At 41.3% G+C, this 27,328-nt stretch overlaps 1 protein-coding gene across 1 annotated transcript in view; it reads left to right on the forward strand.

The window, feature by feature from the left end:
• Nucleotides 1-27,328, forward strand: part of drp2 (dystrophin related protein 2) — a 101,624-nt gene that overhangs the window by 12,899 nt on the left and 61,397 nt on the right. Inside the window, exon 2 of the mRNA XM_076103621.1 lies at nucleotides 2,019-2,159. Within this exon, the coding sequence (XP_075959736.1) occupies nucleotides 2,019-2,159 (141 nt within the window). The remainder of the gene's footprint in view (nucleotides 1-2,018; nucleotides 2,160-27,328) is intronic.

Below are 27,328 nucleotides of genomic sequence, written 5' to 3' on the forward strand. Positions count from 1 at the left end.
AGAAGATTAATAATATCATAAATGGGTGTTTAAAAACAGAAATTCTGAATCTCTTATTGAAGATGAACTTCATAAGAGCACATTGTCTTGGGACTCTTTATTTTGTCACCAGCATAACCTGTAAGTTTAGAGGAACAACTGATATACTTTGATGTCTCACGTAAACAGATTTGATACTTGTCTTGAACTTTCTTCCACTCACATGAACATCTTCCTCATGCAGCATTAGTATTGTTTTCTGTCTCCAGCAGCAGCAGTGAGCTTCGTGATTTCTTGTGTTTTTATTGTGTAATGCAGTAAAGTGGACATTTATTCTTTGGGGGAGCTGTTATTGCCATTACTGTGGTTATGGCTTATCGCTCTCATTTGTGTTTCAATCCAAGTTACATGTTTATGTAAAATGACATTGGTTTTGTTATTTTGTTCGGTGCATTGGCAGACGTCTGTGTGCACCTTCTGTGCACACTTTCTACAGGCTAAGTAGGAAAATGTAGCCGTTTATTGATATTTTCACATTTTGAATAGAATCTTTCTTCAATGTTGTCTCCACAGTTAATTAACATTAATCAGTTACAATAATCAGTTGAATAATAACAGCTTGATGTAGTTTCTCACATTGTCTTGCTTCATTTGTGCTCACATGGATAATGTCTGTATTCAACATTCTCTGCTCAGCCTCTCTCTCTTTTGCTCCCTGCCGTTTGCTCCCTCTGGGTGATCCGGCTGTAACTGAATGAATATCTATGGCAACTTTTGATCATATTAATATCCTCAGATTATCACAGCTAATTTTCTCAGTGAACAGGAAGATTTCATTTATTCAGATTGAAATAGCCGTTGTGCTCGAGTCTGATTTGAAAATGAAAACGGTCTCTCACTTCGTTTCTTGCCGGTGATATCGCGTCATGCCGTTTCATTTTTGGCCCTTTGCAGGATTTCATATGGAAAATGTAGCATATTGAGTTAAACCAATGAAATATTCTTTTATTCACACAAATGTAAAGCAACATACAAACACACAGTGGCTACAGCTCAGCCATCAATGCTGTCGAGTGTTACAGACAGGAAGAGGAAGACAATATGTACGAAGGAATCTTCAATTTCTTCATATTGAACTATAATGTGAATTATGAATGCCACTTACTACTCTGAAAATAGTTCAGCTCCTTCCCTTTCTGCTGGCTGCTTGCTGCAAGCTTGACATTAAACTTTTATATCTGTTTTGAACGGTTAGGGAGTGCTCCTTTCTCCTGCCAACCTCTGCACTGCTCCCTCTAGATTTATTGGAAATGTAACACACCTCTAAGGCAACCTGTTCACTGTCAAACTTTCTCTAAATATCCTCCTCTTTATTTTTTAAGAGCCCTCGTTTCCAACCCCGTCTGTGCACGGTCTTCACCGCAAACTGCCTGGTCGGGTCGAATCAAAGCAGATTAATGTGGTTATTAGTGTTGGTTAATGGTCAGGATGTGAGGCGTGGAATCAGAGAAAATGCTGTTAACATTGCCATCAAACCCGAGGCCTGGATTGAGTGGCTTTGCAGGGTAGCGTTGTGCCAGAGTAGCAAATGAAATCTCTCTCATTGGCATTCCTCCTGCGTCGCCTCAGTTCCTGTTTCTTCCCGGCGGCCAGCACTCGGTGTCTCAGCAGTCCTAGGCCCGGGTGTGCTGTCTGCTGATAATAAACAGCCCAACAACCGGGCCAGCGTCACAAAGGTTTGCTGAGTTAGAGCCCAGCCACCCAACTCTGTCTATCTCTCTCAAAGGTTAGGCGAAACCTTTGCTTTATGCTCGGTGTCAACGCGTTTTAAAACCCCTGCTGTTACTGTTTTGCTCCCAGGTCTGAATGGGCTTGTAGGAAAAAGGAGAGCAGAGAAGGGATGTTGGCATTTGTCCCAGCAACAATACAGGATTGAACTCTAAAAGACAGATGTTAAATGGTGTTCCTTTTTCAGCCTCTTATCAAATTTCCTTCAGTCCACTGGGGAGGATTTTCTGACCCTGTTCTTTGTGTTGCAGGTTCCACCCTGTGTGAGGAGGTTGCTGCTGCTGTTACTCCACATCCAGGCCTCCCCCAGCGCAGGGCAGCCACACAAGCGTTGGCTCGATTCCAGGGAGGCACCGATCCTGCAGCCACGTCAATCACGTCTTCACCGCTGGGTAGCTATCAAGCATGCAGACAGACTACTCCTGCCTTTGAATTTTGAACAGACTTCTGAGATTATGTGGTCTTGTTTTTTGGGATAGTTTTTCATGCTTGTTGGTTATTTCTGGGGTCGCTCATGTGTGCATTTTTCATGTAAAAGAGACTTTTTCTCCACCCAAGCATGCAACACTCTCAAACACACACACACACACACACACACACACACACACACACACACACACACACACACACACACACACAAACAGAGATGCCAGAGGGCTCAGGATTAATCTCATGAGGTTTGATCAGAGCGTTTTTTTTAAGCCCATTGACTAGTTTGATTCGGGCTCCAGGTGTTGTCTACTGAACTGTCTCAAACTCAGCAACTGCATTTCAAAGTACGTTCTCGGTGAGGCGAAGAAAAGCGTAGGATAAATCAGCGTTGCGTATGAAATGTTGTCTTGCCTGCAAAGCATAGCATTGATTTTGAACAAGTTGGTTACACATACTGATGAGCTGAGGGGCATGCAGTATGTAAGGACAGAACTTCTTCAAGCTGCACTGTGACTACGTGTAATGTGAGAGGAGTTCTAATGATGAGTTCTGTTTTGTGCTGTACTGTCTTTCTGCTCATTGTTTTATTTATCGCCCATGACTTACTCATATGGTTCACTCTTACTGCTCTCATAAACCCTGTTTTCAACAAAAAAGCTCTGATAAACCCAAAGTACAGTACCTGGTCAGCAAACAGAGAAAGTTAGCGACTAGCTGGGGAACATAGTGGAGCATTTAGTATCTAAAGAGGCAGATATCTCCCACGAGTTGGTGGATAACAAAATAGATCCAAAAGGAGAGTCAACATTGCTTTACAATCATTGGGTGACCTAACAAATGACTCCAAATGAATGCTAATGTTGTTCTGTCTACCTATCGTTGTCTGATAGGCAACTGTTTGTGACCACGATCGCCATTTTAACTTTACAAATATGTCAATGTTGTGTTTTCATCTCGTTGTGCTGGCCGAAAAAGTAAATTATTGCAGCTTTAAATGTTTCTTTGGATAAAGATTGTGTGGAAGTAGTACCCGGTTTTAAAGATATCTATTCAGGTTTGTTATGTACAGGTGTATGGAAACTCACCTTGTAACTCATTTAATTCCTCTCTTCTCACTCTTGTTTCCTTTCAGTTTTTTCTTTTCTTTCCTGTCCCTCTACTGTTATGCCTCTGCATGCTTCCTGCTTCCAGAAAGCCCTTAAATGACCCGACCGACATCATATCCCTGTAGGTCTCCTTCCTACACACAAATCAGGCTTACATGATCGCGGAAAGAGATGCAAGCCACGGCGTCCTTTTCTTTTCCTCCCTTCTCTCCCCTCCAGCTCTGCTACGCTGCATTTCATCATCACGTCCCCCTACACTCTGCCTTTGTTCCGAGTTAAATAAATGGGTCCTGGGTTTCCGCCGAGTTCTCATTTAGCCTAGGTGTGTTTGACCCTCTGGATCCGATTCAATCACTGTCTACCCACAAGTAATATCCTCTGCCTGCCCTTATCTCTAACTCCAAATTACTGAGCTTCAGCCCTGTCCTAAGAGCACCAAGGAAGGAGCCTCGTGAAGGCCATACAAGGTAGCTGCCGGACAGAAAAAATATGAGACACCCAATGAGGTTGCAGCGATTCTGAGGACGTAGATCCAGCTCCATGCCCTGGGCTGGCAGGGAAATTAGCGCTGCACAGTGCTCACTCAGTCATCCAACTGGTGTGGCATGAGGGAACATTGTCTCGCCTCATCTGCTGCACATAAGGGATCTGGTTTTGGAGTTGCAGCCTGTTAAAATGTTATCTCGCTCCAAGACATTTAAGAAGGGTTTACTATACTTTGTCAGTGAGAGAGATTTCCCTCTCTGCTTTTTCCTCTTCCCTAATCTGTGGGCTGCTGCATTATAGCTGGTGATTGACGGTATGCAAGTGTATTCCATACTTTTTATGATACAAACCAGTGTAGCAACTGTCATAGGCATGTGCATGGTCATCTGCTCAACTGCTGAATTAGCCTCGCCTCATGTTGCTGCACCCCCTGTGTCACAGAACATCCCCAGCCAAGTGTGTTCGACAATGAGCTAATGTGGCAGCGCCCTCGCCACTGTACTCCTATGCTAATCAACAAAATAGCATGAAGCACAATCATCAACATGTTTCCCCAAGGTTTATCCCCTCCAAAGCTCCCAGCCCATCAGTCCTCCGTCCATGCTGATTCCCACATATTATAACCTTTGCGTCATCATTTTCTGCTTTGCATCGTAATCCGTGTGTTAATAAAGCTAAAGCACATGATTACTTGGTGCATCTGAAACTGGCTAAATATGTCAACATCACAGTAGTGCTTTTAGGTTTTTTAAAACCCTCATGCGACCACAGAAGTAACTCTGCACTGCAGAGCTCAGTGTTAACATCACTCACTGTTCGTGTGGCTCTCTGCTAATCTGTGTTCAAGGCAGCTTAGCCTGCATGCCCACCCTGAATGTCCCTGAGTGTGTCAAAGACCCACCACAGTGGCTTCTGGGAGCATCATGTTCCACATCACGTTTTCTTTCTCCCTCTTTCTGCTCTTCCTTCGCTCTGTAATTCTGCTCCTCTACTCCCTTGTCACAGTTTGATCGTCTTATCTCATCTTTCATTTGAATCTGCTGCCTTCCTCTTTCATTTTCTCGTTATCCTTCCTCCCTTGTTGTCCAATGATGGGCTGGAGGCTGCAATGCATGTGTGTTGTACTCCAGAGGCCTGAGGATGAGCAAATGTGGCACTCCCCTATCGTTCTCTCCCTCTTCTCACTAGTCTCCCTTTTTGCTGTCACATCTCCCACTACTCCTCTTCACTCCTTTATTTCCCATTTCACTTAGCATGTATCTCTCCCTCACTCCCTCTGCCCGTCGCCTCTAAGAATGATGGGTAATGCTCGGGGAATGGGGCTGGGTGACGGATCAGAGATCAGCTTCTCGACAGAATCTGCCTTACCATTTGCTCTTCTGATGTTTGTGTATGTGGTTGTTAGTCTTTGCGCCGGTGTGGGAATATGTGGGAGGTAAGGATGTGTTTATGTTCGCTGCATCTCAATGTTCCCATTTGAGGAAATAAGAATTTATGCGTGTACACAGGGGTTGAGTGGTGTGTGAGGATGATGCTTTGTATGCGTTTCCTACAGTGGCCATGATGTGCAACACACAACAACATTAAACCAAAACACAATAACAAAACCGGAAACAAAATTTAAAAAATGCAACAAATTGAAAACGCAACATTTTAGAAATGTAGCATCCTATTAAAAAAAAAAAAAAGGCGATATTTTATGAAACTCATTAACAAAACAGAAAACATTTCACAAATCGAAAAATGTAGTAAATTAATAGTACATTTTTTGTGTTTCCTAAAAAAAAATTGCTATTGTGTTTTGCACCTCAAGGCCACCATCGTCCATGTTGCATGTACATGTATAATATGTATATGCATGTGTACACAGTCTGGTGTGCACTCACGCACGTTAGCAGGCGTGTAAAATTAAATGCACGTCAGAAGGCAGACATTCAGAGAAGATTAATAGGACCTGACATTTCCTTCGTTGCAGACAGATGCTTGCTCCAGCTCCCTCAGAACATTTCCCCTCTCCTCCGTCCTCCAAATTACATTTCATCTCAGTCTAAAGATATTCCCGAACCCCTTAACGTTAACCTTCCTGCTCAGCATTAATTTGATTTCTGATATTGGTATTACAGGGCAGCGTGATTAGGAGAGCATGAGTTAGATTAAAGGCTTGTTGTATTGAAGCCAATTAGCTCCCAGTACACACTTTCAACTCACCAGACAGATGACCATAAAGACTAATAATATGTATGCAGGCTGTCTCTGTGGCACAGCAAAATGTAGGGGAATATAGTTATTGTGTCATTATGTGAGTGCACTGCTTACAAAAAAACTGTTTTATATTTCTGTGAATGTAGAAGAAATTAAAAATGAATGTGGCTCATGTATGACTTATACGTCCCAGGATAAAACATGCTGCTCTGTCAATTAACTCCTAAATTACATTATCACTTCAGCCTTCCTTGAAGTGACAACTATGATTTGATTTGAAAAAAAAACTGTTATAAACTATTATTTTACACAAGAGCAATAATGCACACATGCAAGTGTTAAATGAATGTCAGTTTGAATATGCAGTAAACAAACATGTGTAACGTGCCGTCCAGTGAAGGAGAGAGATTTATGAAAAAGTGCAGAACATTGACCCATAATGTGGGTTTGTGAGTAACACTTAAATAGATGTGGACATCTTTTATACATAAGCACACTGGATGTCAGAGCGATGTCACCAAGGGCCACTGTGAGGAAATGTGACTATCATTTATGCATAAGGACCATTATTGTGTGGGAACAGAACACTGAAAGAAGCAACATCAGTGTTTTAAAGCAGGTTGATCTGTCTTCTAAAAGGGCTGCTTTCAAGTAAACTACCTCACCAGTAGTACATTTACTTAAGTAAAGTTTTAAAGCACTCAACAAGTGCCCCAAAATGACTTATGTTTACGATGAAATGACAGAGCCCTCTAGCAGTTGTCATAGATAGTCAGGTGACGTTATTATAAAGCCAGACAGTCTTGGTTGAGGTTGTGGCAGATAGATGGTTCAACAAAATATCAGATTTTAACTCAGGAGGCTGCTGTTTGTTTTCTGTTTCAAGCTGGTCAACAGTGTTGATTTCCTTTAACCGCAGTCATTCCCTCGCCACGTGGTTTTTATTGTAACCGGAGTAGTAATTCTAACCGAAACCATGATCTTTCTCAGTTACAAACAATGCATCTTGTAGTTTAATTTGGAGGACTGTCCAAAAAATACAATCGGTTTGTGTTGCAGAATATAGTTTTCTTCTTCTTTCCAACCACATTAATCATCTCAAGACCCCTCAGGTTTATCTTGTGACCCTTTAGAGGGGCCCGACCCCTAGTTTGGAAAAACTCTAATCTACGTAATTATATGAAGTAGTTAAAACTAGTAACATCTCAACCGGCTTCTAACAGTAAAATGGTACTTACTCATTGCTACATCAGTATAAATCTAATAATGTCTTATATACAATAATGTATCACGGAAGAAGAACTTTTGCTGATAATACTTCTGTACTTTAACTTTAGCAAAGTTGTGAATGCAGGACTTTTAATCGAGTAGTATTTTTACGTTGTTGTATTTGTACCCTTACTTAAGAGACGTCTTCATCGACTCCTGGCTCAAGTGAACGTTAGCTGATGTGGCAAAACCAAAATCATTGATGCCGTCACAAGGATGAATGATACTCTCTCATCATAATGTAGTGGACGGGGAAGCGTCACACAGTGTGCCCTGCCTTTCATGCATGCAAGACCATTATCGCGTGTGCTGCGTGAAATAGACAGGTGACTGAGAAGTAGCTTGGCGGTGTGTGTATGTGCCACTCTGATGTGTTATGAGCCATTAGTGGAGCTGTGCAACAAGGGGCTCAGGGGGAGAAGTCATTGATCTTTTGTGTATGCGTGAGTTTGTGCTTTTATGTGTGCACCTATAAAAGGCACATACATAGATGTCAGGTAATGGGTGTTGGTATGCACTCTGCTAAGTATCAGCCTGCACTTTGCATTCTGCAGGCATTTTCGCACCTTTAGTGCTAATCCTGGAGCGCAGTAATTGTGAGGGTGACGGACAGAGGGTCTTTTCATTGGTACCCATCGGTCCTAATAACAGCACTGAGTTGCCCTTCATTAGGGAGAAGTTAATCCCTGCTTATAGTGTTGCAGGCAGACGCTACGAGCGCTCTGCAGAAGTCAGCACATTCATTACTCTGTTGCCTTTGCTGGAGAAGGTTATCTGCATGAGGTGATGAGGACAGCTCTGTTGATTCTAGCTGCAGGCTAATGGATATATTAATGGTTTGAATTCTTGAGGCATTTACTGTTTGCATTTTGCTCATTTTCTTTATCCGTTTATTTATTTCCACGAGGTCTGAAGTCTGCGCCAACATAACTTCAGCAGAAGGCAAGGGAGACACTGAAGGCAGCTTGCAACTTTAATGTTATCATAATTATTACTGAAAGGTGAGGAGAACACGCTAAGGTCATGCAGAGCCATGGACACTGGTGACTGTAATAAACAGTTTGAACATTTACTAATACTGAGAGCTTTAATTATGATGATGAACTGGCAAAATATTGACTTGATCACTAATCTTTATCAATTACATGAGGAGGAAATTAGTTTTTCCTCTCTCTCTCTGCTTTGCAGCTCATAAAATCCCACTTTCAGCACATAAACAAACAGGAAACACGTTCTGTTGACGTTTTTATTTCATTTTTGTGTTATGACTGTTAGCTTCCTCTATTTTCAGTCATCAAGCTTGCACATTTTAAGTTGTAATAATATATTATTAATTATTTTCCACTTCCCCAAACATAAATTACAACCATATTCTGTGCTGCAACATATGCTTTGTTCGGATTCATTTATGTGCTAAAGTATGAGAACCCTTTTCACCAGATGCTACAAGAAAGAGATGCTCTATTTCCCACTGACAGGCGAGGGCAGGGGTGGGAAAATATTATCAGCAACTTACAGTTTATCTTGTCCAGGAAGCGGTACAACTCAATGTTTGGTATCACATCACACGGCTTCTACAAGACATATCCTTCAAACTGACTGTATTCTTTTACCATTCATTATTTGTTAATATGTGCATACATATAGATCAGTTGCTGACTTAATTATTTAAGTTGCAGTGTAACATGTAATATCCAGGCTGCTACGAAGTAAAACTGATCATTTTCAGGTTGAGAAATTGCAAAGCTAGCTCTCCCTATAGAGCTTATCTGTTTGAAAAGCTAAAGACAATGTGGTGTTACCTTCCTGAAATTGCTTTTTGTACTTTAAAATGCAGGTGTGATTGGCTTAAAGTATTAATCACAGAGGGCCTAGAGTTCTATAAGCAGCTCTGGGTCTGCCGCCCTGTGAGGTAGTAAGTCAAGGATTTGAGTGGTATCACACTGCGAGAAATGACTCTGATGGTGGCAGACCTCACCCACATTATCAGAGAGGCTCAGAGTCATGAATAACCCTCACCTTGACTCACTCACTGACTGAACGGTGGATTCGGGCAGCAGGACAGCTGTGATCACATGTATCTATATCAATTGCAGTAATATTAGGTAACTAGCCTTGCAGGCCACTCTTTACTTTGTCAGCAGAAAGATGTGCCTGCTAGAATTTATTTGTCGCTGTGAAGGATGACAGGACACATCTGAGCGGCAGAGTGGCAACGCACATCTCGGCTCACAGGCCATACGCTGCTTTGAAAAGTTCTGTGTTCGCATGTGTGATGGCGGCAGGAGTTATGAGGCTCTGTGAAATTGAACAAACAAGTTAATAAAAACCCGTGGCTATCCGTTACCCAGGAGTGTGCTGAAGTTGACAAGCGTGAGCTGCAATGTGTGGCGCGGGTCGTTATTTGTGTGGCGGGCGTCGTGGACCCGCAGGCTTTCTCAGAGACCCTCCATTGAAGGTAGTTCCCAGATTGCTTTATGTTTGGATTTACTTGTGAATGGATGCTGGTCAATTACACCCAGCTCTGGGCCTGATTCCACAGCTGAACTTAACTGGACTATAGGTTGCCGTGCCACGCTGGGGTCGGATGAGCAGACGGCGTGGGCGCCTGTGATTGAGAGCGCTGTCAAAGCACCTTGCGGTCACAGCCTCTGATGAACTCCTACGGGGGCATGAATAATGTACACACTTGGCCTGAGTGATGGGTGGTGTAATAATGCCAGGCAGAATAGCGTGAGTAGAAATCCCAGTGACAGCCAATGTCTTAACCAGTCTGCCAGCCAACACACAAACACACAAACCTACCAAGGGACAGAGATGTATTTAGCCTGCAGTCTGCTACTGAATGGCCTCTCAAGCGCTGCTGTGAGAGTGAAACTGTTTTGCTTTCCTTTCGCATCTGAAATTTTTATGTAGCCTCGGTTTAGAGGCATGCTCAGACGCATTGGATTGAGTTGTTGCATTTAATGAACTGAGACCCAAAAGCAGACTCCCGGGACAAGGCATATTAAATAAAAACAGACTTTACTCAAATGTTGGTCTGTCCAGGTAAACAAATGTTGAGGGCAAAGACAAAACCACAACTACAGACATAGAAGTCAGTGAGCAGTACAGGCATTCGGGCTGCACCGCAAGGCAACATATAGGCAATGTGGCATAAAGACCGCAGGAAACTAAGAGACGAAAGGCCGAGGTACAGTATGCTGGAAGCCAAACTGGTTTGTGTAAAGTCACACCACATCACAACACAAGGCAAAAGGGTTCATGTTGTTGCACATGGCTAAAACGTGACAGAAATAGCTGTGGAAAGAATTTAAAAGTTTTGGGAAGATGCAAAAGTTGTCAAACTTCATCCCCCTAAAGCTGAAGTAGGAGAGGTGTAGGCGAAGGAGTTTCAGCCCCTGTTCAACCATACGTTAAACACTTCAGATGACTGACCCCTTAATTAAACACGTTGGTCACACTTGGATCAGCTACTACAAGTATGCGTTCTGCCTCTCGTTTGCTTCAACTGAAGCCCTTGTGATCAATATATTCAGAATTTGTGCTTACTATTTCCGTGCAAGCTCAGACGTCTGCAAATATGCAAGTTTGGCAAATAGAATCTTGCGTCTGAAAATAAAGAAGTGTCTTTATTCTAACATTATGCCTTTTTCACAGCAGACATTTTGACTTGTCAGGTATTACTAATAACAGACGGCTCTGTTGTATTCAAGTGTGTCTCAGTAAGCCGTGACAGTGTGACAGTAAGCCAGCATGCACAATAGCAGGTCCCTGAAAACTGAAGCCGCTAAATGGAATTTTCCCATCATTAATGTCATGATTTACAACTTCTACTTTAATATGTCAAAATGCCCTATAGACAGTTTAGAGTCTAATCGCTCCGGTCAATGTTATTTATATCCTACTTTAGGGTAGCCAACATTTAGATTTGTCACAGTTGGAAAATCCCAGGTGTGTGCATGCGTCTCAGTGACAAAGGTTGGCTTGGCACTGAAATGGAACAGAGCCATCCCTTTTCCCTGCTATGACAAGTCAAAAATAGCAGCTGTGGAGCAGCAAGTAGATGATAGCAAAGCCAGCCAGTCAGTCAGGGGATCCACAGTCGAGGACAACTCACTGAGGGTAAGTGGCGGGGGCAGGCAGAGTGTGACTGGGTGTGGAAAAACTAAACAACACACGCGGGAAATACGGCCCGAGATGGTGGAGAGATGGCGTCGCCATGACGACAACATGTTTTCAATAATGTGACTGATGGCTCTCAGGAAAACAGTGTGAGGTTTAACACAGGCAGTCAGTTCACCCTGAAACATATGCTGCTGTGGTGTCCCATACTGTGAGAGGTTTTTGTCTAAGTGAGTAGTTTTCCTGGAAATGTTGACTTGTTTCTTCAGAGGCCGTCTCTCCTCCGGTGGGGCTTGCCCTCGTTGATTACAGCTAAGCTCTTTCCCGCTCAGATCCCTGTCTCTCATCGACTAGTTCCTTGTTGTTTTCCCTCCCCACGTTCTCATCGACGGTCCCTGCGTCCCTCATCACCCCACTTTTCCTTGTCACTCGTCTCTCTGCTCGTCTTTTTTTTCTGTGTTACGCTGGTGTCAGGTATATTGTGACAACTCGAGGCTAATGGGAATAAAAAGAAAACGAGAGACACGAGAAAATGCCATCGTCGCCCTGAACATCTCCCGCCGTCCTGGGGATTGAGTAAAAGAGCGGGGGGTAACGAGGGAGAAGAAAAAAGGAAGTGGTGCAGATTAATGGAAAAACAGAGCATGTTTTTCTGTGCTCTTTGATGGGGTACCAAACATGAAGCTGCATGGCAGCACTATGAGATTCAAAGCCTCTCTCTCCCACAGTCCCTTCTCACTCCCTTGCTCCCATGTTTTCTTGAGAGAGAGTACACACGTCAGCTGGCTTCAGGCATGAAGCTGTCGTAGCTTCAAAGTTATGATCCCATCATCTCATGCTGACAAACTCGCCATTCCCTTCGCTGCATTCTTCTGCTAACAATCTCCTCTATCCGTGTATTTAAATGGCTTTTCTTTCATAATTAATTTAGCAAAAAGAACGTTAGGGTAATTCATTTTCTGTAACAGGCATGATGTAAAATGAATTGAATGGTTAAGCTTGATTAATTGAAGTCTCAAAGTTAGTAGTCACAGTACATCACTTTCTCACTATTTCACCTGCCTCTCAGAGGCAAAAACCAAAAAAATAAATCGGACATGTCACCATGTACCAGCTCTCTCTTCACTTCCTGCTCACTGATGGCCGGCCCATAAAAGCTGTATGTGCCACTGTGGATAGTGCTCACAACTGAAGCAGGGCCACTGCCTCTCTCTCTCTCTCTCGGAGGGGGGGGGGGGGGAGTGGACTTGCTTTTATAGGGGTTTGCTATTTTTGTGCTCCACAAATACCTTCCCTGTCCTGTTTTATGCTTTTGAAAATCCCCTCTATTTAATCCAGTTTCTGCTCTTGGCTGGATAAAAATAAACAATAAAAAAAGAAGACAGCATTTCTCACGGAGGTGTCGCTCAATATTTATTTAATCAAGAGGAAATATCGTCGTGGCACTGAATACAAATGTTAATTACATGCATGTGGTAAAATCTGATGGCATTGTTTACCCAGCAAGGTACCTCGGGGACACCTTTCAGGATGGTTTATGAGTCTGGTTAGACTCTTGATTAAGGACTTGCTTTCCATCGGGACTCCATCCTCACTGGAGCACAAAAAAGACACAGTGATCTTTAAGTATTTCTTCCATCATCTGTGGGTGCGGTATGTGTGGCGCTTCAAATATTTATGTGTCTGGAATTAAGTTGAAAAGGTAGAAAAAAATGCAGGTTTTAGCCACATAATCTGACAAGTGAAAAACATCTATTTATTTATTGGTTATAGGATGTCTCCTTTGGGTGTTAGTGGAGAAACTAACTGTAGAAACACAGTGATGTAGTCATAAATGAAAGATCTTTATAGGAAGCAGTGCCTGTGGTTATTGCACTCTGTGAACCACTAATCAAAGTACTCAACCATTTATTTGTCCTCCCTCAGCAATGCTTTCATTAGTAGCAACGCCAGGAACTGCAGCAAGCATTAGTGGCTACAACCTTTGACACCAGAAATCAAACAGAACCTGCATGTTCATATGGAAAATCTTGACCAAACTCCAGAGAAGTTCTCCTGATAGAATCAGTTTGCTTTTGTTGAATATTACATAATAAGTTGGAGTACATGAATGAGAAACTACCTGGATGGATGCCATGTCCTGTGAGAGTTCTCTGTCTAGCTTTGGCTGGGAATCGGACCATAATTATTTCATGAGATCTTGTCAGTGTCAACCCCAATGCTCTCTGTGTGTGTTCTGATTTCACGATGAGTTGACACTAAGAGGGCAAAGTGTGCTGCTCAGAGAAGAGCAGCAAATGTATACAGACATTTTTGCAGGTGACTGTCAGGCTGCAGATCAAATGTGTCGGTGTCAATCAGGGGCTTTATAGGTGGGAGGTGTCTGTGAAAGCTGGCAGTGCTGCTTTGTGCCACCTGGGCCGTCCCAAGATACAATGAGCTCACACATGATTGTCTGGCTCTATTCATTGGCAGCACTGACTCTTGTTTGATATCCAATCATAATCAAATAAGATATTATCATGTTTTGTGTACAATTTGCTCCATTTTACGCAACTAAATTGTGTATTAAAACTAGTTTAATGTTACAAAGTAAATAGTTTTTAGCCACACTAGCTGCATGGCTCTCACAAAGATATATCTCAACAACTATTGGGTGGATTACAATGAAATGTTTTAAATGCATTCACGGTCCCCAGAGGATAAATCCTACTGACTTTTTTTTGATCCCCTGACTTTTGATGTAGCACTGCCAGCAGGCTGACATTTTAGAGTGAAACGTCTCAGCAACTATTTGATGATTGCCGCTCTATTTGGAGCAGGCAATCATGTGTCCCTTAGGATGAATTGTAACCTGACTTTTTATCCAGTGCCGCTCTTGTTTTATGATATTTAAAAAAAATAAATCTTTGGTTTATGACCAAACACCTGCAAATGAATGACATTCACATCAGCCTAAGCTGTGCTTTGTGTTTAGTGCTAATTAGAAAATGCTAGCATGATACCACAATCGGGCTCGGGCATACTTTCTGCTATCAGAGGTCCGCTGCAGGCACGTGGCTCTGCTGTTCCACGTATGTGCGTTTCCCGATCTACACTCCACTCCAGTTGGTGACGGTAATGCACCATAAAGTTGTTCTCTAGTTTTTATTCCTAATAATAATAGTAATATTGTACTCCACAAGTTCGCTACTGAGATCTGTAGCACAAGCGGTCAGTTTTAAACCGGTTAGCCAAACTAACTTACAACATGCTGTAACAAAGCGCAAATGGAAAAAATGTTACACAAACATTTTTTTAAATTTATCGCAGTTTTCAGATAGACTTCCTGTTTCAACTTAGGTCTATGTACACAGTTTTTCTGCGTCATGAGCAAAGACTGTATATAAGAAGTTTATTTGACTAAATACAGTTACTTGTTAGTATGCAGATTAAGATTTTACATACAAAACCGATCAGTTTATGAAACAATAAAGTGGTTAAAATTTTAACAACAAAGTAGTGCATTAGTAATAATAGTATAATATCAAAAAACTTTATAGGCCTGTATGACAATATAAATGAACGATTCGGCATTATAAGTTCTTTTAACTTTTTTATATTGTCATATTGCTTTTTTAACTTACTGTCGGCAAATTATCAGAATACTTTTTCTTCCACATTATCATCATGTTTCATTGCTCAACATATTTTTACTCAGCAGCGCTATTTGTTTGTACTAATTGGACGGAATGGATTGAGATATAATCTATTTCCTCCATTAGTGAGATCGAACATCCATCAGTGTGTGGTCAAAAAAAAAAAGCAACTCAATTTACTCCAATTTAATAGCATGCGACTCTCTTATCACATTTAGGATTTGGGAAATGTTCTATTACAGAATATATTTTAGTCCTGTTTGAAAATGTATTCTCTCCAGGCCGTAGCTGAAACTGTTAGCGCCGACCGCTGTTTATCATTTAACAGCCTTCACCGCTTTATCATCGGTGGCCATTATCACAAGGCTTGCTGGAACGTACCATCTTGTTCCAAACTGAGGAGAAATGATTCATTCACAGTTTTATGCGACAGTATATTCAGTAGCCTTAAATGTCAGGTCAGTTCTTTCCACCCAGCTCTCTGCCTACTGTCCGCCACTGAAAGGACAGTTTGTTTGGGAATGTGTTTGCAAAGGCCTACTCAGCCTTTTCTCTTCCAACCAGCTTTGTAACCACGTGTAATGATATACTGCAAATGTTGTGTGCATCTAAAAGAGGATTTACTCCCCTTTGGTTCGTATCCCCGAACTAATCAAATATGAATAGACTTTAAATTGAGGGCATAAAGAAGGGTAACAAGAAGACAGTGAGAGTATGTTAATGCAGGTCTCAGAGTTTCATAGCGGATGAGTGCTACCTGAATATTTTAAACTCTCCTCTATCATTAGCTCTTCATTAGTGCATTAAAATCCACCCTAGATTCATCTAATGGAAACAAATTATTCTCTCCTTTTCTTTTCCCCTACCTGCAGTCTACAACTAATCAGCAGCATACAGTGCTTAAGAATTGATTTTACTCGAGCCTGACTTTCTATTGGGGTTAGGTTTTTAAGAAATTACAACGTTCATTTTCTCATTTTAAGTTAATAAGCTCTCTGTTCTTCAACTGGTGATGATTCGCTGTCCCAATTTCATCCCAGTGTTTTCCCATGTAGTCTGTCCTGTTTTGCTGCATGTAAATGATTCTTGAAACATATTTCTTTAATTAATTTATTTGTGTTCAGTGAGAAGAAAACAGACATGACCCTGTTTTAGCAAACAGCTGCTTTCACACTTGATTTGCGGTTGTCCCAATTACATAGTTATTCAACCACAGTTTGTGTCCCAGGGTTTTGTGACACAGGCAAAGCATCATTGTTACATTTTCTATTTCTATTGCAATGTTTGTTAAATCTGAACGTCTCCTGTGTGTTTTACGTCTCCTCCTCTTTTTGGCGCTGCTGCTGCTAAGTGCTGTGCTCTCTCAGTGCAACTCTGATTTATGCTGCAGCTCACGCTGTGGGCTGCAAATATCCTGTGGAATTCATTGTCACCTTTTTAATGGACAGCAGGCTGTCAACCTGATTTCGTCTATTGGAATCTGTATGGCTCCCTCAGCAAATTGGAAGTGACAAGGTTGCCAGGCCAGAGAGTGTGGACAGTTAAGCAGAGAGCCAAATGTCACACCACACCCTGTCAAAAGCCTTTTCTTGCTGTTATAATGAGGTGTGTGCTTTCAAATGAGCCTCTGAGGAGTGTTGAATCCATTAAAGCTCTTTCCCTGTTGATTTGGGCTTTCTGCCGCCTTTATTACCATGAATGCTCATCATTAGCGCATACCGACACTGCATGCAGTTACTGTGAATATTCAGTAATTATACCTTATTCTCCATTGATATCGAAAGCTCTCTCAGAGGAATATCTTTTAGCAGTTCACAGTTCTGACTTGAAATTAGATGTTTTGTAACATGTCACACATTTACTGTGCATCTGTCTCTCTGTAAATCTTTCAGTGTGTAGGTGCACCGTTATGCGGCAAGCTACGCACAATTCCAATAAAGGTCAAAGATCGAGGATTTATTTTACTGGAAGCAGTTGTGAAACTGTGAGAACAATATTGCAACAACAAAATTGTTGAAGAGTCCAACAGTAAAAGAGTAACATAAAAGGTAATAGTTTAATAAGTCAACACTGCAATAGCAACACATTAGCCTCAGACAGCTAGTCTGAAACTCATCTTAGAAACAGGAAGGGTAGCCTATTCAGTGAGCGTACATAATGATGCCTGTCAATATTTACTTAATAAAAAGGTAAATGTAAAAACTAATCTCTAACGCTAACTTATATGTTGCAAAGGCGTCACTTTCATGATTCCTCCCTCAGAGGTTACGTGTTTACTTGCCAACCTAGAGACCTCAAAAACCAAAGCAAGAGCTTTTGGTAGTTTCAGAGAATTTGTCTCTTGCGTACTGGTGACCTTGAAATAATTCAAGTAACAAAAAAAATGATTATGTTAAATACATTTAATCTTACTTTTAATTCTGAGGAAAGAATACTGAATCATTTGCATAAATATTCAACAGTTTTCATTGATTTCATTTAGGGCTTCAGCTGTTGATGCTTTTAGCAATTGAGTATTCTACAGATTACCCCATTGATTAGGAAGAGAAGAGTTTACCAACTTTTTTGTGTAAATTGTGTCACCGCTCTTTTGTCAATTGATTGAATGATTGAATCATAGTACAAATAACTGTCTAATTAAGTTAGTTATTCCAAATGTTTCTAAGGTTGTTCCTCCTCTGCTTGTTTTGAACTTGCAGTTGTAGCAAATTGCGAACTTCCACACCGACGACACATCTCTGTGTGGTTGTGACGTTACTGTGAGCGTTGACGTAAAACTTTTGACTGACAAAAATTTAAATATCTATCTTTATAATAGAGTTGCGTCTTATCTTTTGATGTCTGTTACGTAACTATATTTATTGAGTGTATATTTTAGACCTGTATGTCTTGGATGATATTTTATGTTATAATCACAACCATCACTAGTGACCTCCCATCATGTCTTTGGAAAAAATGACCGCATTTGAACCTTCGCTCGCTGAATTGGAATCCAAGCCTTTCGTAAATGTCAGCTCGGATATGCCTGCAGTTGAGCAGGAGGTGCATGTACTGGCTGGGGAAGAGGATGATGATAATGAAGAAGGATGGGTAGATGCTCCAGTAGAGCCCCAATTTCCCGTTGATACTCACCCTCTGTTTGCTTTAGAAGGCCTATCACTTCCGCCTTCATCCCCAGCTTCTGCAGCTTCTCCCACCAAAGAACAGTCAGATTCTGGTTTAGCCATTTTCATTTTTCTTTGCTTCTTAACTATTCTGATTGAGGTTGATGTTGTGGATTCTGAAACCATGGAGTGAATATTAAAGAACACCTTTCCTCTATGGTTACCTGCATCAGGGAAGACCTTAGCACTGTTCGTGCAAGAGGTAAGCTAATGCCTGCAGGCTGTATTTTGTTATTTTGTTTGTGGTTTTATTTTCATTGAAACACCCTTTTTACACTTATCCTTAGCATTTGTTAGTATTTTTCATTGTGAAGACACTTGTGATATTATATTCTCCTGTTAGCTGATACTTTAGTTTGTTTGTGTTCTGCATCTGAGACTTTTCAGAAAGTGAAAATGTGAAGAGTTACAATGGGGGCTAATCAAACCGGGAAAGGACAAACACTAAATACACAAAGCTGTTGTGGTGAAATGAGGAGTCCAACTGCATTACTTGGAACCAAAGTGGTGGGTAGTCGGGTCTGCCAGGGTCAGCAGTACCTACCCTGTGGAATTCAAATTAAAGGACGTAGTTAGTATTACTTTTATTTTGTGCTTTTTATGTGCTCTGTTATTTTAATCATTAAAACTTTAGATTAGAAAACGCAGAGTTTAGCTGCCTCAGTTAAAGAGACTGCCAGATGTTTCATACATGCACTATTAATCCTAAATGCTACACAAGGCTATAACAAAACCCTGGCTCTTCATTTGCATTATTTTTTATGTTGTTGGCTGCTGTGACATCGCTAAACCAAATTACTGTGACATTTTCCATGGAAGGGTGGATGAACTAATGGATGGCCTGATTTTTAGCATCTGGTGATTAGTCACAATAAACTTGCAAGGTTTTCTGACCTACTTTATAATATTATAATAAATATGTCCAAACAAGTACAGTAAAGTCAGTTATAATATATACAGCATGATGAACAAGCCATTGTGGCAGCATGTGGAATGAGTGATGAACCAGAAAACAGGAACACTTTTTTGTGTTAAACTTCAGCTGACTCTAGGAAAATGCATTCTCTCCCAGCTGAATATTTCATCTCGTAGTCTTTGCAGTGGAAGAGAGCTCATCTTAATTAGTAGGGATTTCAATTGCGGTTGCTAAATTACCTCCTTTCTCAACCAGGCGTTCCCTCTCCACACAGCACTGCCTGTTAGGAGGCAATGACAAGGTTGGCTTCTAATCAGCGCTGCTTACACAGTAATTGTAAGGCGGCATGTGCATTTCTTTGTGTTCATTTTCTTTAATTAAGTCTAAACTCAGCAGATGCACTTCTCAGTAAATGGGTATTGGAAACCCGAGGGTCTGTCTTCATTTATTGACTTTTTTTTTTTTTGCACAAACAATGCAGCTGTTGCCTTTATGAGTATGATCTCTTTGAGATAACCGCTTTTACTACTTGGCTAATTCCTAAAATGTCTTTTGATATACAGCTAAAACTGCTCATATTGATCACGTTACAGTGATCAATCGCTTATATGGATAAAAAAATCTTGGGACAGAATTAACAGGAAACGGAGAAAGCACCTGTGGTTGAAGCAAATGTACTGTATTTTGAAATAGTCATTCAAATTGAGTTAATAGCGAAGGTGTTTTTATTTTATTTTAATAATAATCATCCACTTATAGTGATCAATTTGACCGAGACAGACGTGATCACTGAGAGGTTTCCACTGTCATTATAAAAGACTACACAATCTGTTTAAGGTATGAAGTGATATGTTTTAAACCCTCTTCAGTGGTGTGTTACTCCAGCTCTGCTCGCCAGTTGCCTTGTCACATTCTGTATACATTACACCACTGCAGACTGAAAGGATTGCATGCATCTTAAACACAACATTGCATTACTTATATCACTTTCTTTTACAGGGATTACAATACGGACATTTAGTGCACTTCATTTTGAGTTATAATGGACTGGATATCAGCAGTTGTATCATCTTTAAAACCCACAGCAGAATTGGATTTGTACATCTGGCTGCTCAGTCTGACAGGCGTTCCTCTGCATTTTCTGCCCGTGTATTTTTCAGTCGTCTCTCTCTCGAGTTTTTTGAAGGTGTGCTTGAAATCATTCATCCGAGAAAAGTATTCCAATCTGTTAAGTTAATCACCATTTATTTTTGGTTTTGCTTCAGTAATGAGCCTAAAATCAGAAGAGTTCATTTTCAAATTCCTTCACCAGTAATTTCAAGCCTTGTGGTCTTCTGTTTTTAATTTGTAACTTTGATTCCTATCTGCTTGTCGTTTTTCAGGATTCAATTTAAAGCAAAGGAGCTATTTTTCGTTTGTTTGATACAGGATGAAATACCTCAACTGTCATCCGCTGCCTTTAAATAGATCAAAGACTTCAATCCGCTACCTACGTTTGAACCATGTGAAGCTCCTTCCATTAGTCATTAACATAATTATAATAAACAGATGACACGTGAATCTCAAGGTGGATATTCACATGCACCGTGCCCACACACGCAGATTGAAATACATTATGATTAAATAAGCTGTGTGTGAGATTGCATAAGAGATTTTTCATCTCTCATTAAGGTCACACAGCTGTAGATTCAATTTTCTTGCAAAAGACAGCGGGAGAGGCCAAGTTGACTGCATGAAATGAGAATGGGGAGTGTTCACAATAAGCTCATTAGGATGCTGTCTGTACCAGTGGCATCAACAAAGCAGCTTAGTAAAGTGGACATTTTGCTGTGATCTATTCCTTGCTATGGAAGCAGAGACCACTCAGGGCACACTGCAAAACAAGTCCATCTTATCAAGTCATTTGTGCTTACTATTGAGGGCTAAAAGCCTTGTTTTCGTCAATGCTGGGGGAGTTGTTCAGCGTGTCCTGGGTTTTTTAAGTAAAAGTCATATTCATTTTGTTCAAATGTTTGGTTATTGGCCTTTGAAGCAGTTCAAAGGCTTGGATGAACATGAAACTCTCCTTGTTAAATGATCAGTAAACAGGATAAACAATTGCATCAGAAAATATTTGGTTCTTTAATAAAAAGTCAAAAGTTCTGGTGAATATGAAAACTTAAATCTGAATTAATCAATATTTTATTTTATTAATGAACCAAATTACTTCTTAAAAGGTGTTTCTACTAATGACAAACCCAAAGAAGATTATCACCCAACTCTGCGCTTCCCCTTCAGTTTAAAGGAGACTTTTAGCCTATTTTAGCTCATGGTGTTGGTCGTGTGGCCACAGCTACTCTGTTTTTTTTATTCACTCTCACTTCACCTAACATGATCGTTTCCAGACGCAGCAGGCAGCTGTTTTCTACCAACCTCCTATAAGCCCACCGTAGACTGCCTGCTCAGCGCCGAATGCCAGCCAAAGTTAGTAAACAAGCTGGTGAACATCGGGGCAGCAGCAAGTGCAACCGCAGATATTTACCTCAGTGGATGGTGGAGGAAAAGCCATTTTATCTCTAGAGTAGAGCACCATTCAGACACGAGGCAGGTTCTATGCCCCTTTACAGGGGCATAGAAATGTATCAAATATATTTAACATACCATAAGATGTTCTTTCAAGGTTTTTAAAATCAAACCCTTTACACACAGGAAGCAAATGCAGTGATTCAAGGACTTGTGCAATGTGCTGAACTTTCTTTGCGTTCGTGAGGGCTGCAGGTCCTAGAAGATTTATTACCAAGAACTGTGAAGACACCATTACAAAAGTGTAGCTTAAGATGAACTAGTTTTTCTGTACCCTGTAGAGACAGAAAACCTTTAATGAGACAAAATGAATGAAAAAAGCTGCGCGGCATTTAAATGTTTTAGAATTTGAATGTCAACTTTTTGAACCACGCTCCAACGCTTCCAACTATTCGGTACAGCCCTAGAATTGTATTTTATCGGTGAGATTCATATTCTGTTTACTGATTAAGAAGGCGCTCTGTTTACTATTTGTCGCTGTTCATTGACAGGGGGGTGCTGAATTAATGTGTCCCTGCCGTATTGTAGAGGGACAACTCCATTTGACTGCATATGAGCAAATGCACCAATGACATATCTAACTGAGGAGGAAAGGTTTGCTGCGCGTCCTCGTGTTTGTAACCAGCAGAGTTTGTGTGTTGTGAGGCCCATCTGACTGTCAGAATAATGTTCCCTTTTAAATATCAGGAAAATACTGCGGCGACTTTAAACCTGGTCTATGGCGCAATTCCTTTCTGCTGTGTCAAGATAGTAGTGCGGCAAAAAAAAGACAAAGGCAACTTCATTGGTCTGAAACTAGCAATGACAGTTGTGCTGCGCTGTGTGACGGGTGATGGTCATAAGCACTGAAAATCTAGTTATTTTGTCTAAAAAGTATTGATGTGCATAATGATGCACAAAATATCTAAGACATTTGATGAAATGGTGCAGCCATAAAAACATACAGCCTGAAACAGAGGTTTCAATATTTCATTCAGTGTAAACTTCATATAGCTTTATTGAAGAGGTGGAACAAGCTATTACAAAACGAATTTGATGGCTTTGACAACCTTTATGTTATTTGAGGGAAATAAAAGGGGAGATTTCAAGAGCTAACAGTGGGGATGATTACCTTGGTGACCAGCGACTCTCCCAGTGTATGGGCCTATAAAGTCGATTACTGCACTACATACACACAAAAATAAATCTATCACAGAATAATATTTTCCTTTGATTGTCAGTTGCTCTGGAAGCACTTTACTCACTCTGCAGTTGAATGAAAACATAAGCATAACAACCCGAACCTGATGCTACAATCAAGACAATGAGCATCCTATAAAGTGTTCAAATAAGACTTTCCCAATTCCACCTCCAGCAGTAATGACGTTAATTACTCAGCTGAGCTCTTATTTCACCGCCGAGCTCTCGCTTCAAACCCCCCCCCACAAAATGGCACCGTGTAAGTATAAATAAATGTGTAGATGCCATGTTTGCTCCTGGGGGAAATTCCTTTGTCATTGAAAGAATAATAAAAGTAGGAAAGGTCACGAAATAGGCAGTTGAAGGGCAAAACACTGCATGCACGACAATGTGCAGTCGTTATGGGAGCGCTGGAGGAAGACGGCGGCAGAAAGAGGGGAAGTGAAACTCTTTCCTTTCCCCTGCTGTTTTGTTGGGTGCTTCCAATTGAAAATCACCGTGCCACATGTCTGCAGACAAATGGAGTCGAGCTCGGGAAGAGTGCGGCAATGTTTCAAGGGGCAAAAGTAACAGTTTGACACCTGCCTGCGCCCAGCAGGGGTGTGGAGGGTATAGCTGATGTCATTTTTCTTACAGTAAGTGTGTGTCTCTTTGCATGCCTACTATTTAATAGACGGTATTGAAGAGTTCCTATGTGAGTATGTATGTATGTATGTGTGTGCTGTGTCATTGGAGCCTCTCCAGTCCCTCCAGCAGTGTGTGACGGTTGCAGCTGTGAGGGGAAGCTCAGCTCGCTCATCCTGCATCAGCAGCAGAGAAGGGACTGAGAGCTTGTGTGTGTGTGTGTGTGTGTGTGTGTGTGTGTGTGTGTGTTCCCCTCTCCCTTCTAACTGGTGGCTGTTGAGGGGCTGTGGGACAGCAAGACAGAGCAGCAGGGAGGCAGTGGTCCAACCTCCACTAACCCTCATCAGGCACACAGCCAAGAGCCAGGACACAAATAAACACACAGAGACACACACACACACACACACCTATGCACGAGTACAGTTGCCTGACTATATTTACCAGCAGGCCTCCTGGACACTGATACGGAGTCATTGTTGGCTTGGGATTTAATTGTTGAAGTTAAATCAGTGCTCACCACATTCAGTGAAGCCCAGCCGCTAAGTTTTGCGCGACCGTATCAGCGCTCGCCAGTTCTTTTGGACAGAGCATAATGGGCTTTATCACTTCTGTTAAGTGTTTGTAATTGTGGGTGTAAAAGCATTTCCAAATCGTTGTTGGCTTAAGCTCGCTGACAGAAGGATGTGTTCTCAATTACAGTTTGAAATTAGTTCCATTACAGTACATCGCCACTCCATCTATATTTATATGTTGTTTATTTAATTATTTTTCCTAAGGAAAGTCCCTAAGAAGATGAGTAAATGAATGGAAGGACATGTTTCACAGCTGTAGTCATGAACTCTGGTAAACTTCTTGCCTGCTCCTGTTTCTAATCTAGATCAGTGGTTCCCAACTTGGGGCTCAAGAACCCCACAAGTGTTCCCTTACCAAATTCATGCCAATCCATCCAGTAGTTTTTGAGGAATTTCACTCAAAGTCACAAAACTTCGTGGTGGCGATAGAGGAAAAGTCGGGGGAATCACCAAAGTCCATGGTAGTCATCCTCTGGGCACCATGATTGCCTGTAAAAAATTCAACTCAGTCCAATAGTTTTGGGATATTTCCGTCTGGATCAACCCGGTGTAGCGACAGACTCATTGCTATCCCTACTGCCATACTGCTAGCGTGGCTAAAAATCCAAACAAAGAAAAGTGACATTAAAAACGTCATCTGCTATTATCAATTGTATGTGGTAACGTACTCTAGCACTGCAAGCCGGAACCATTAGTGCAGGTTTTTCTGTGCACTGGTCAGAGAGTGTGTGTGGGTCGAAGGACATCAGGCAGATGGCCTTTTCTTCCTCTCGGTCTTGAGGAGTGGGGGGGGGGGCCATGTAGGTGTGAGCGGGAATGTACAAGCACAGAGAAGTCTTTGACCAAGAGAGGAATTTTTGCTTATTAGGTCACCCATCTCTCCCCATGCCTGTGTCTGTCCTCCCCTCCCTCCCTCCCTCCCACTCTCTCCCTGTTTGTTTCTTATATATCTCTGCATGCAGCGTGTCTCTTGATTCTCCACCAAGCCAATCCACAGACAAGGTAAATATTGTCAACACTCAATTACCCGTAGTGACAGGTTCAACAACATAAGTCTACGACTGGAAGGCTGTACTTTTAAGGTAGGCACTGCACATTGTGAGAGAGCTGCGTCTGTCTGCTGAGCTCCAGTAATGAGAGTAAATCCTAGCTATCTTATTGCTTCTCAGGGAAATCTCAGCTACAGTCTCGATTCCTTCAGATTAATATCAATGTGTAGACATGGTGTGGCGGCACAGTGGCTTTGATCCTCTGATGCTTTATCTGCACAGTTGAACTGTCTTTTCTCGTTTGCTCTGAAATCCAGCAAAGCTCTGTGTGCTATCTTTTATCATCTTCAGCTCCTTTGATTTGATTTGGAAAAATGTCCTTCCAGGTTGCCTTGGCTCGAGAGATGAATATGCAGATATTCTGTCTGCACTGTTCACATAATTGAGCAATTTTTAAAAGAGTTAAGCTATGATTTTTGTAGGAAACAGTCAAGAGTACATGGAGGTGAGGGTCGTAGCCATCGCAGCAAGATGAATATTGTCTGTGTCACTTTGTGGCATGTTAGTGAAATCTCTGCTGGTTTTTCAGCGTCTTCTGAAAACACGCAGCACATGCGCCTGACTGAGCAACGCCATATCCGATCAAGACCATAAATAATGCATGTTTAAAGCTTGAGTCATGTTTTTGAAGTTTAAAGCTGGAGACAGACCCACCTTGCACTTTGGGCTGATACATGCCTGCGTGATGCTGATGTGTGCCTACCAGACGGAGATGATAGAGACATTTGCATGACATCATTTTTGTGGACATCATTTCCCTATTGTGATTTGCTTTTAATGTGACTTGCAGGATAGATTTTGAACATATATAATATAATATTTTTTAAATATTAAGCAAGATTATAAATGCATTCCTCCGGGTACGATGATGTATGAGTTTGTCTTTATGTGAAACCCTGGTAGCTATCTGAGAAAAAGTTGAAGGAGGAGAAGAGAGATTTGAGGTCGCAGACAGCGCTGTCTGTCACTCGCTTACCTCTTCTCTCCTGAAACAAACCTCTCTCAGAGCTATATCTCTCAGCTCCAGGGAATCCTCTTGGTGTTTGTCAGTGATGTGGTTGATGGTTGTCATTGTGCAACTCCATTTCACATCTTGAAGAGTCAGCTTTCCAAAGCAAACGAACAATCATACTGCCTTTCTGTCTCGTAAAGATCATTGTGTCGTGTGGAGCCTCTGCTGCCTCATTTCCATGTTTTATTCACAAACACAGCAGTGAGGTGAATCGACTTTGTACAAAGAATATAAAGGCGTTTTAAGTGAATATTGTGAGAGCAGGACAGAGTGGGAGAGAAGGGCTGATTCATAGACTCACCTACACTAACCAGAGCTGTCTGAGGAAGAAAAGGAAGGGAAGGAAGCGGAGAGATAACGGGAGACAGCAGTGGGAACGAGATGGTAATGATTCATGTGGAATTGGAAAAAAAAATGCATTTGGCCAATCTGGGGTGAGGTGGTCTGTAGAACAAACTAGAAAGGTGGAGAGAAGAATGAATGTGTACGGAGGAGGAGGAGGAGGAGGAGGAGGGAAAAGAAGGAAGGATGAAGATAAAGACAGGAGATGAGTCCACTGCAAGTCTTTCCCTCCCTGTACCTTGGGAGTCGTTCACTCAAATGTTGACACTGCAACACAATTTCTTTCTTCCTTGTTCATTTCAGGCTCAATTTGTTTTAGACAAACCACCTGAGCTCGAGAGAGAAGCGCTCAAAGGTAAACAGTGAGTTGGTTAACCCTTTAATGATCCCACCCAGAAAAACAGCAATGAAAAAAACAATTTGTGTTTCTTAACTATGATCCTCTACCAAACAGAGATGGCTATCAACAGTCGAAGTACATTTTCAACGTGTGAAATCCTCGAGACATTTTACATATAAAGTAAATATTAGGGCTGTTACCAATGATTTTCTTTATTGATTCTTCTTTTGATTATTTTCATTATTAATCGATTAATCATTAGTCTATAAAACATCTGAAAGTTTCCATCCCAGTTTCCCAGAATTCGAGGTGATCTCTTCAGATGTCTTGTTTTGCCCGATCAACAGTCCAAAACCCAAAGATATTCAGCTTTGAATCACCTTTATTGGCCTTAAGTGTGCATGCACGTGCAAGGTGCATCTCAATGTAAAAAAAACATTGAAACTGACTTAACAGCTAAAGAGACAACAAAGCTGAACAAATAAAGGAACAAAATAGACAACACTGCTATGTACAGTAGTAATAAAAAATAATATCTATAAG

The sequence above is a fragment of the Anarhichas minor genome, unplaced genomic scaffold (assembly GCF_050575085.1).
Source record: "Anarhichas minor isolate MPS153535 unplaced genomic scaffold, ASM5057508v1 ptg000028l, whole genome shotgun sequence".
Classification (NCBI taxonomy): Eukaryota; Metazoa; Chordata; class Actinopteri; order Perciformes; family Anarhichadidae; genus Anarhichas; species Anarhichas minor.